At 38.3% G+C, this 9,464-nt stretch overlaps 2 protein-coding genes across 3 annotated transcripts; both read left to right on the forward strand.

Annotated features, from left to right (window-relative positions):
• The first annotated feature begins 187 nt into the window (after nt 1-187).
• LOC106652705 (ankyrin-1-like) lies at nt 188-3,714 on the forward strand. Its single transcript, XM_014371809.2, has 2 exons — nt 188-3,553; nt 3,627-3,714. Exon 1 carries the CDS (start codon nt 489-491, stop codon nt 3,537-3,539), a length of 3,051 nt encoding a protein of 1,016 aa, XP_014227295.1. The 5' UTR covers nt 188-488; the 3' UTR covers nt 3,540-3,553; nt 3,627-3,714.
• A 2,160-nt stretch (nt 3,715-5,874) lies between these two features.
• Nucleotides 5,875-8,613, forward strand: LOC106652712 (WD repeat-containing protein 43). 2 transcript variants are annotated; one of them, XM_014371813.2, is made up of 6 exons: nt 5,875-6,011; nt 6,338-6,557; nt 6,812-7,303; nt 7,380-8,125; nt 8,201-8,448; nt 8,523-8,613. In XM_014371813.2, exons 2-6 carry the CDS (start codon nt 6,366-6,368, stop codon nt 8,546-8,548), a joined length of 1,704 nt encoding a protein of 567 aa, XP_014227299.1. In that variant the 5' UTR covers nt 5,875-6,011; nt 6,338-6,365; the 3' UTR covers nt 8,549-8,613. The 2 variants fall into 2 exon arrangements, with proteins under 2 accessions (XP_014227299.1, XP_014227300.1); XM_014371814.2 differs by lacking the exon at nt 5,875-6,011 and adding an exon at nt 6,044-6,256.
• The last annotated feature ends 851 nt before the right edge of the window (nt 8,614-9,464 follow it).

The raw sequence follows: 9,464 nt of genomic DNA on the forward strand, positions 1-9,464 counted from the left end.
TTGCGACTTCGCTGGACCCATCTTGCGCTGACTCCGACTAAAGCGGTGGCATTGGTAGCAGTCATATACTCACATATGACTGCGCTTATACATATACAACCGATCAAACGAAGTCTCACCCAATCGAAGTTATGTAGAAGTAGCTTTGGTGTATTACACGCAACACATTTCGTGCTGCGTATATAAGTAGAGTTACATCGCGTCGGCTGCAGCAAGTGTTAATCGTGAAAAGAGCAAATATTTGTTATCGATCTAACGTAAAAATTGCTATTTTGCGGGTAGTTTTAGGCTCTCGCGCTATAAAATATTGTGTCGAAGTTGTGCGAAATTATTTTTTTCTCTCAAAAACTCGAGACAAGCATATAACCTTCGACTTGCAGTGCCGGGCAACTCCTAGCTCGTTCTTCAGAAATAACCATATGCACACTCGTGCATTGAGTGTTATTGAGTAATAATAGCTATTGTTTAGTGCATGAGTGCAAGCGACGATGGCCCACGGCGATCTAAACCGTTTGCAAGACCTTATGATATCGCGTAGAAAGATCAACTGTGTGAATGAATGGTGGCAATTCAAACTGCTTCGTCAAATTCATGAATTAATTGAAAATTGGAAGGACGAACTTCCAAATCTCCGAGACATTTTTCGGTCGGGAGAAATCGATTGGCTTCTCTCCGATTTCATGACGTACTACCGTAGAGAAGCAGAACCTTCATTAATCATCGGGTTCGTGGCTCGGACCGGTTACAAAGGCGAGGCCCTAGTCGACGAGCAACGGTCGCTTCGTACCACACCATTGCATATTGTGCCTAAAACATACGATTACCAATTCTCCAAAGAATCGATACGTGATCTATTTAAAATATACGATAGGTTCGACGTTAATTACACCGACGAATTGGGGTATTCACATTTTCACGTGGCCTGCATGACTGGTTGCGAGGATGTCGTCCAAAAATTCCTCGACTTCGGCCAAAATATCAATTGCGTCGTGACGTTGACGGGCAGTTCGCCTCTACACGTGGCTCTGAGGCACGGTCACAAGGAGGTGGCCGAGTTGCTGTTGAGAAACGGGGCTCCTTTGCATGTGGTCAATAATTATGAATTCACTCCTCTTCACTACTTTTGCTGGAGAGAATATGATGACGATTTTGCGGAATTATTCTTCAAATTTATGGACGAACAACATCAGCCGGTCGATATCAACGCCCAGACCGATTATGGCTTTACTCCATTGAACTGTGCAGCGCAATACCGCGTCAAGAAAGCAATCGAATTGTTAATGAGAAAAGGTGCGTATCCCACTTTAGTCGACATTCAAGGAGATATTCCTTTGCATAAGATTTGCTATGGTGGTCCCGACGAAGAGTCGGCTTCATATATGAAGTTTTATTTCGACATAAACGACCAATTTCATCAGCCGCTTCAGGTTGATACCCAGAACAATTTCGGCGAGACACCGCTTTACTCGGCTGTGAAAAACTTATTACCTAAGACGGCCGAAGTACTGCTAAGAAGAGGCGCCGATCCAAGTCTAAGTGACGAGCATGGATGGTCACCGCTGCATTTGATTTGCTTTAAATTCGACGATGGCAAAGGGGCTTCATTCCTGAAGAAATTGTTCGAGATATGCGCCGAGAAACATCGCAAGGTACACATCGACGCCCACCGCGGGGCCGGCCGGACACCGCTAATGGTGGCTCTGAGCCACGGCAACATCGAGGTAGTTGAATTTCTATTGAGAAACGGCGCGGATCCCAATTTTGCTGTTGACAATGGATGGACAACTTTGCACTACTTTTGCAGTGGATGTAATGATGAGGAACGCGCAACGATCTTGAAGAAATTTTTCGACATCAACGACGAATTGAATCAAGTGGTTGATGTCAACGTCCTGGACGAGTGGGGTAACCCTCCGCTTTACGAGGCTCTGCAACGCATTAACTATAAGACGGCTGAATTGTTGCTACGGAGAGGCGCCGAGCCAAAGCTAATCGACAAAAAGCTACCGCTACTACTGCATTCAATTTGCAGTATTAAAGACCAGGACGAAAAATTCGCGAGATTCTTGAAGATATTCTTCGAGATCTATGCCGAGAGACATGACAAGGTAGAGTACGACGCCCAGGACGAGCTTGGAGACACACTGATGCACGCAGCTTTGTTTCTAGGCTGCGCGGAGGTGGTTGAAGTGCTGATGAGAAACGGCGCCAACCCGAACTTAGTCAACAATGATGGGCGGACTCCTCTGCACCATGCAGTGTGTCAATGTCAACAAGATGATAAATCGACGATGATAATGTTGGAGACATTTTTTGACTTGAGTGACGAAGTCCATCGGTCGGTTGAGGTCGACACCCTGGACGAGGACGGTCAGACACCGCTGCATTCGTCTCTGGAGAGCAATAACAAGAAGAAGATAACCGAGTTACTGCTGAGGAGAGGCGCGGATCCGAATCTGATAAACAAGCACGGATCTACCGCTCTGCATTCAATTATCCGGGCAACTCAGAGAAATCTTCATGATGGTTTTGTGGAAAAATTTTTCATGATCTGCGACGAAGTGAATCGAGTGGTGCAGATCGATGTCCGGGACCAGTCGGGCCAAACACCGTTGCAATTGACTCAGTCATTGAGGCTTCACGAAAAAACGGCCGAATTGCTGCTGAGGCGAGGAGCCGACCCTAATTTGGCCGACGAGAATGGGATGACTTATCTGCACAACTTATGTCGCACTGGGTCTTCAGAGGAGGCATTATTGAAGAAATTTTTCGAGATAACCGACAATGCTCATAAAACGGTACAGGTCGATGCCCGGGACAAGAGAGGTCGGACACCGCTGCAATTAGCTGTGACAAATCTTATGCCCTATGCGGTCGAGGTACTTTTGGATCGTGGGGCTGATCTGTCTAGCTTCAGTTTTCCCTCTGAGAGTGACTTCGACGAGAGCTCTACGGTTATGAACTCACACGTGAAACTAAATTATGGTGCTCTGTCCATCGTCGAAAGTCTCGAGAAAAGAGGATACGAGCTAAAACGAAGCGACGCTCTGGTAATTATGGAAATATTGCTTGAAAATATAGAGGATCTTGAATGTTCTTCTTCTTCTTCTGTATTTGGCCTTGGGCAACTTAAATTTTCGAACGGCTACGAGTGTAGGCAGTTCACGAGCAAAGCGAAAGAAATGATGATAAATCCGAATCTGTCCTTCAATGACTTGATTAAATTACGACCCAAAGAGGCGGCGAAACTACTCACGCCTACGGACTACTACAAGCTCTTAGTTACATGGACCTGGCCCTGGCCCGGTGCAACCCAGAATATTACAGGCTTTTTGGATAGATTTAATTTGCGTTTGGCCGATACAATGTCTACAGGATTTTTCCGAAAATGGGCACTGGACCCATTCTTGGAACTGACTCGCAACCGATTGTCAATTCGTTGCTGTGAGCTGATCATCCAGAATCTGAACAATGAGGATTTATATAATATTTGCTTGGCGGCAGAAATCGCGGCAAAAGAAGAAAACCAAAATACGTGATACAATTCGCAAAGGTATTATCATCTTTTCCTCAACTTCATAAACAATTTTATAGTACTATTTTAACTTTCTATGATTATTTTCTAGGCCAAAGGAGCTCGAGGAATTCCATGTGTACTTTTTCAGTAATATATATTTGTTACTGTGCATAATTTTTATTAAATTTCAAATAACATTTGTATTATTGTACGATGAAAATAATAAACTGTGTAAAAATCTATTATTGGATTTTCGAGAAAAAAAATTTCGTTTTTACGATGTAATCCGCCCATCGATAAGGGTTGTAAGGTTCAATTTCGCATTTTTTTTATTTGTACAGAATAGGCTAGTCATTTTTGGTGCAGTTTTTAAAATAACTACTCATATTTTTTAATAAGTTACTCCACTTTAACTTTGTAAAAATTAAAAAAAAGTTTGAAAAATGAAAAGTAACATTTTCATTTTCACGATATAACTATGTAATTAATCGATGAAACTTGACATTTTTGGTCGTAAATGGAAGTTTAACTGCTCATCTTTCGAAACATGTGCTCAAAACTTCAATGAATCACTACATCCTTTGAAAAAAATTTAAACAAAATTTCGAAAAAAAAATCAAAAATTTTAATAACTTACAAAATATTACATGAATCGAAATGGAACTTTTTCAGGCTTCATCCTCAACCCAGTCGACAAAAAATGCAGTTTATTTCAATACATTCGCCGTCCCATTATTGAGTAAACTCGTTCCACATACATGCACACACATCCACACACATAAAAATTTCTGTAAAAATGTTAACACGTCCAAAAATACACCCTGAAAAAAGATTGAGACAAATGAGTAGGCTCATAACTGTCATTAATATAGAACTTCACCCACGCATCATGATGTGATAAATGTATAATAAATTTTGTAAAAAAACAATTATCTTCGTATAATGAGTTTCTCTTATAATTTTCCATCTCGCTACTTGCAAAAACGTTCAAGTTTTAAAAAAATTAATAAACTTTTTATAAAAACTGCTTAACTTGAATAAATCTAGAAATTTTATGTCCAAATCGTACGGTTTTCTTGGGCATACAAATCACGAAATGAAAATTTGTAGGATAACACTTGGTTTTCCTCGGGCCCGCGTGTGAACGTCTTAAAAAATCAAATGGCGAATTTATGTATGAAATAGGTCATTTCGAAGCCTTTCCTGGATTTTTTCAGCAAATAATCTTCTTGAGCTCACTATGAAGGTGTTTCAAATCTCTACAACTTTCCCATTAAACATAACAAGATCTAACTGGAAGTTTTCGATTGAAAAGAGAAAAAGGGTGAAAATAGTACATTGCGTAACTGAGGCGAAGGGTTGTCTATTTTGCAAGAGTGTCAATTTGCAGCCCGAGCGTAGCGAGGGTCACCGAATTCACCGGTCTAAGGCGCTCCATATAGTTTATGTGGGTAGCATTGACACGAGTGCAATTTTGACAACCGCCTCAGTTACTTATAGTATTTTTCATCATAGATTGCAGTAAGTCTGATGGTGATAATTAATTCGAATTTTTTATTTGAGCAGTTTGAAATTAAATTTGTTAAATTTAATTTAATTAAATTTAATGTAATGGAATCATTTACACATTTTATAATTATACTGTGTTTTGACTTATACATTTATTTTGACTTCGCCACTTGCAGATTTACATATAAAAATACTCGGCATCTAGTGGTGAAGGTTTAAATCGCGATACGATAAAATATACAACATTTTTTGGAACAGTAAAAACATCTATCGGGGTCATTCAAATATTCAAAATTCATTGTAATGATTTCATTTGTAATGTCTACAAAATTTGTAATTGACAATTATTTGTCCAAATCCAAGGGGATCTAATGGTGATGGTGCAAGTTTACGGTTAATAATAAATTTACCAGCGTTCGATATTATAGAAAATATGTAAACAAAGAACACTAGTCACGATGAAAATGTATCACCGAAAATTAAATCTTTGCAAAAATGCTAAAATTAGAGAAATCCGGTGTATACAAAATGGAAAATGCTGCCGCACATACTTCTATGAATCAGTAACAAAAAAGTAAATTTTTTATGATGACAAAACTGTTGAAATAAACGAAAGTTTTCACGAAGTTCTCGAACGTACTTTTCATCAATCGTCCTTATGTCTTTATGAATTTAACAATAATTTATAAAAATAAAGTTTCTACAATAATTTCGACATTACAAAAATATTAATAACAATTTCCATAAATGTTACCGTCTTTTATAAACTCATAATTCTTGCGTTGGCTCATTTTACGTTTTCAAAATCCGTACGCGCATATTCATCTCGTGCTACGGCTCGACAGCTGCGCACTGTCGCATGCCGATTCCACGATTGCCGGCCTTTTTTTCTTCGTATATACCGTACATAGGCGCCGCCGCAACAGCAGCACGTGCTAGCTACATCAGTTTTTCAGTGTGTAACCGTGTCCGCGTCTACGCTCCGGTAAGTAAATGCTTACATAGGTTTTTTTGTAATATATCTCCACTCGCAGAGCAGACCGCGGCGTGTGTACAGTGAGGTTAGGAAGGATCGACGCTCGTTCGGTAGCTTTTTATTTACAAAAAAAAAAATAACGAATGACTCCTTATCGCGCGTCAATTATTTAATTCACTTGTTGTCGAAGCGTCGAGTGTTCCACTTCCACCGGCATCGACGAAATTCACCGACTCGAGATAAATCGGAAAATTGTACTTTTTCGTTACGCTCCACGCCGCAACACGAGTTTCAATTTTTTATTACATTAAAAAAATCTGTTACCACGTTTATAGACGCACAACGCAAGTGGAAACAAGCACAATGGCCGGCTCCTGTCAACATGCCTTTTCCCACAGTGGCGAGTACCTGGCCGTCTACGAGAACGGCACGCTGAAGATCTGGGAGACAGCCTCGAATCGCCTGAAGCAAGAGTTCGTCCCGAGGGAGCACTTGGCATCGCCGAACTGCGTGCTAACATGGCTCGTCGTCGGCACGAGTTCCACCTCTGCCGCGGTAAGTTTTTCACCGTATTTATTTATTATTATCCTTGCTCGCGTCATTTTTTCTTCGATGCAGTTGTCATTGTTTAAAAAAACTCGTTCGCGAGAAGTTACCTGTGAAAAAATGAAGCTGCGCATGTGTAGAGCACGTGTTTTTATTTTCGGGTTATGATTTTAAATGTGCGACTGTTTATTTAAAGAGCAATCGGTTTGAATTGTTAATCACAAATTATAATTAACTATGATATATTTTTTGCTATATCTCAGAAAAAACGAAAGAGGAGGTCAAATGCATCCATGGTCGAAGATGCCACAAAAGAAATTGTTGCCATGGGTTTGTCAAATGGAAATGTGACACTTTATGATTTATCGACAGCGAGTATCTCTGCCACACTCTTTAACAATCGCAAGTCCAGTATCACAGCGATCACATGGTCACCCGAAGCTGGATTATTTTCTGCAGATGCAGATCAGCACATTACACAATGGAGTGTATCAGACAAATCCATAAAACAAGAATGGAAGTCTGGTAAAGACAAAGTTACATCTCTGTGTGTGTTGCCTGGAGGCGAATCGTTGCTAGCTGGCGAAAAAATTATCAAATGGTGGGATATTGAATCAAAAAAACTAAAAGGTACCTTCTCAGGCCTCAGAAGTCAGGTCAATAATCTCTCCGTTGCCAAAATAAGCGATGAATTAAGTTATCTTGTAAGTAGTTCAAATGGAGATAATTACCTCAGTGTGTGGCCTTTAAATCAGGTAAGAAATTTTTATCAATTTTTGAATATATCCAATTGTTTAAAATTCAAATATTATAATATAAAATGATTTTTAGGCCAAAAAAGACATATCACCAGTTGCCACGCTAACACTTTCAGATGAAGTTCTAAACTATTCTATCAAATGTACAAAAGATGGACAAATTTTTGTTTTATCAACGACAAGATCTGGAAATGCTCAATTATTTAAATATCAAGCTAATGGAGTATCGTGCAAACCAGTTCACCCAATCTTGAATGTTATTATAGCCACAGATTCTGAACAGAAAGCCAAACAGATTCCTATCCTCACAACATGCTTCTTAGATGAAACTGCAATGACACTGGCTTATGGTTCATTTATTGCTCTAACAATAGAAAAAGTTGTACCTGATTTTTCGGATAAATCTCAGTGTCTAATAAGACAAGAATCTAAAAAATCTAAAAATGAACAAAAAGAGGCAATGACAAAGGTAAAAACTTTAGGGGAAACTGGTGCACAGTACTTGGGACCTGGAGATCAAGAACAGGTACCACTCAAAAGGAAACCTGAAGCTGGTTCACAACTTCCTCTACAAACTAGATTAGATAATTTAAGTTTAGATTCAGAATCAACTGTTCCTGGTAAAATAACCTCGAAGGGTGACAATATGGCTAAACTTTTAATACAAGCCTTGCATAGCAATGACAAGAACCTACTTGATAGCGTTCTATTTGTTAAATCTGAGAGTATTATTAAAAACACTGTAGCCAAATTGCCTACACAAGCAATAATTCCTCTTGTAAAAGAATTAACTAAGATGCTTGAGGGAAAAACTTATGCGTAAGTATAAAAATTTTACAATTTCATACCACTCTTCAAAAGTCTTGAAACTTAATTAGACATTTATTATTTTAGTTGTCGATTTGCCATTGCGTGGATGAAAGAAGTGTGCTTTACGCATACAACCACAATCATATCTCATCCCCAGATCAAGGAAGCTATTGATCCTGTATTAAATATTATAGATGCCAAACTTTTCTTTTTCCCCGAACTCATGCGACTGGAAGGAAAAGTAAATTTATTAACAGGTCAAATAGCCAAAAATGCAGAGAGGGAAGATTTAGTCGATACACAGGAATGTTTACTAGTTTACGAAGACCAAGGTAATTCATTGCATTTCTTCTTTTTATTGAAAAAAGACACGAAAACATTTACTTACCATTTTATTTCATTTCAGATTCTTCTGATGAAGATCCTATGTAATTATACATAGATGACACGAATTATTCGTTAAAATGTGTCGTCCTATTTTTGTTATATAATCTTATTTGTAATAAAATTAATTTTAAATTTTAAAGTATAAAAAATGTCTCATCATTAGTTACTGTCAAAGTTCCACTTGGCATTGAAAATCATGTTCCTAAATTATTCCACTTAATCTCCATTACCATTACTCAAATAATAGAATATAAATTATTTATTCCATAATTATTTTATTATTAAAGTAATTTAATAATAAATAAAACTAGATTTAATTCAAATGAATATTCGTGTTATTTATGATTGAGTTGATTATATATTTCGCATTAAAACTCGAACGTTTATAAAAAAAGCTGTTCACGTCGTATGTTATTAGAAATAAAAATTCATTATAATTCCGGAAGTTCAGCTAGTTATAAACATCTGTGGTTTGCCTTTTTAGCTAAACCACAAGATATAAATAGTTTTTCACCGTAGACACGAATATTTACAAAAAAAAGTCGAAGAACAATAATAATACCCGAAATAGATCCAATCCAAAAGTAAACTGTTAGACTACGAAGGAATAAATTATATAGTCGTTCAATTAGCCGATACGCGACTCAAGAATACAACTCGCATTCTGCATCCGTTGACGCTCGAGCAATCGCGAACATTATTAACTCTCGCATTTATATATATTGTGGCACGATCGGACGCCGATTCTCTTCTTCCATGTTAATAGCAATGCATGCACGTATGCATAAGAGATAGCGATAAAGAAATTCTCCTCAATTATTTTTTCGATAGTGCCACATTAGTGCAAAATTAAGTAATGTAATAACGAGCACCGATAAATTTCTATCGCGTTTTGCGATTTACTTTTAATAATGCCGCGATGCGGTTGCGCAAACTTGCAGATGTATCGCGCGAGGCTCGC

The sequence above is a fragment of the Trichogramma pretiosum genome, unplaced genomic scaffold (genome assembly GCF_000599845.2).
Source record: "Trichogramma pretiosum strain Unisexual culture from Peru unplaced genomic scaffold, Tpre_2.0 scaffold155, whole genome shotgun sequence".
Classification (NCBI taxonomy): domain Eukaryota; kingdom Metazoa; phylum Arthropoda; class Insecta; order Hymenoptera; family Trichogrammatidae; genus Trichogramma; species Trichogramma pretiosum.

Coding starts and splice junctions, on each gene's coding strand:
- LOC106652705 (XM_014371809.2), top strand. CDS start 489: ATGGCCCACGGCGATCTAAACCGTTTGCAAGACCTTATGATATCGCGT.
- LOC106652712 (XM_014371813.2), top strand. CDS start 6,366: ATGGCCGGCTCCTGTCAACATGCCTTTTCCCACAGTGGCGAGTACCTG. Junction 6,558..6,811: donor CGAGTTCCACCTCTGCCGCG/GTAAGTTTTTCA, acceptor GCTATATCTCAG/AAAAAACGAAAGAGGAGGTC. Junction 8,449..8,522: donor ACTAGTTTACGAAGACCAAG/GTAATTCATTGC, acceptor ATTTCATTTCAG/ATTCTTCTGATGAAGATCCT.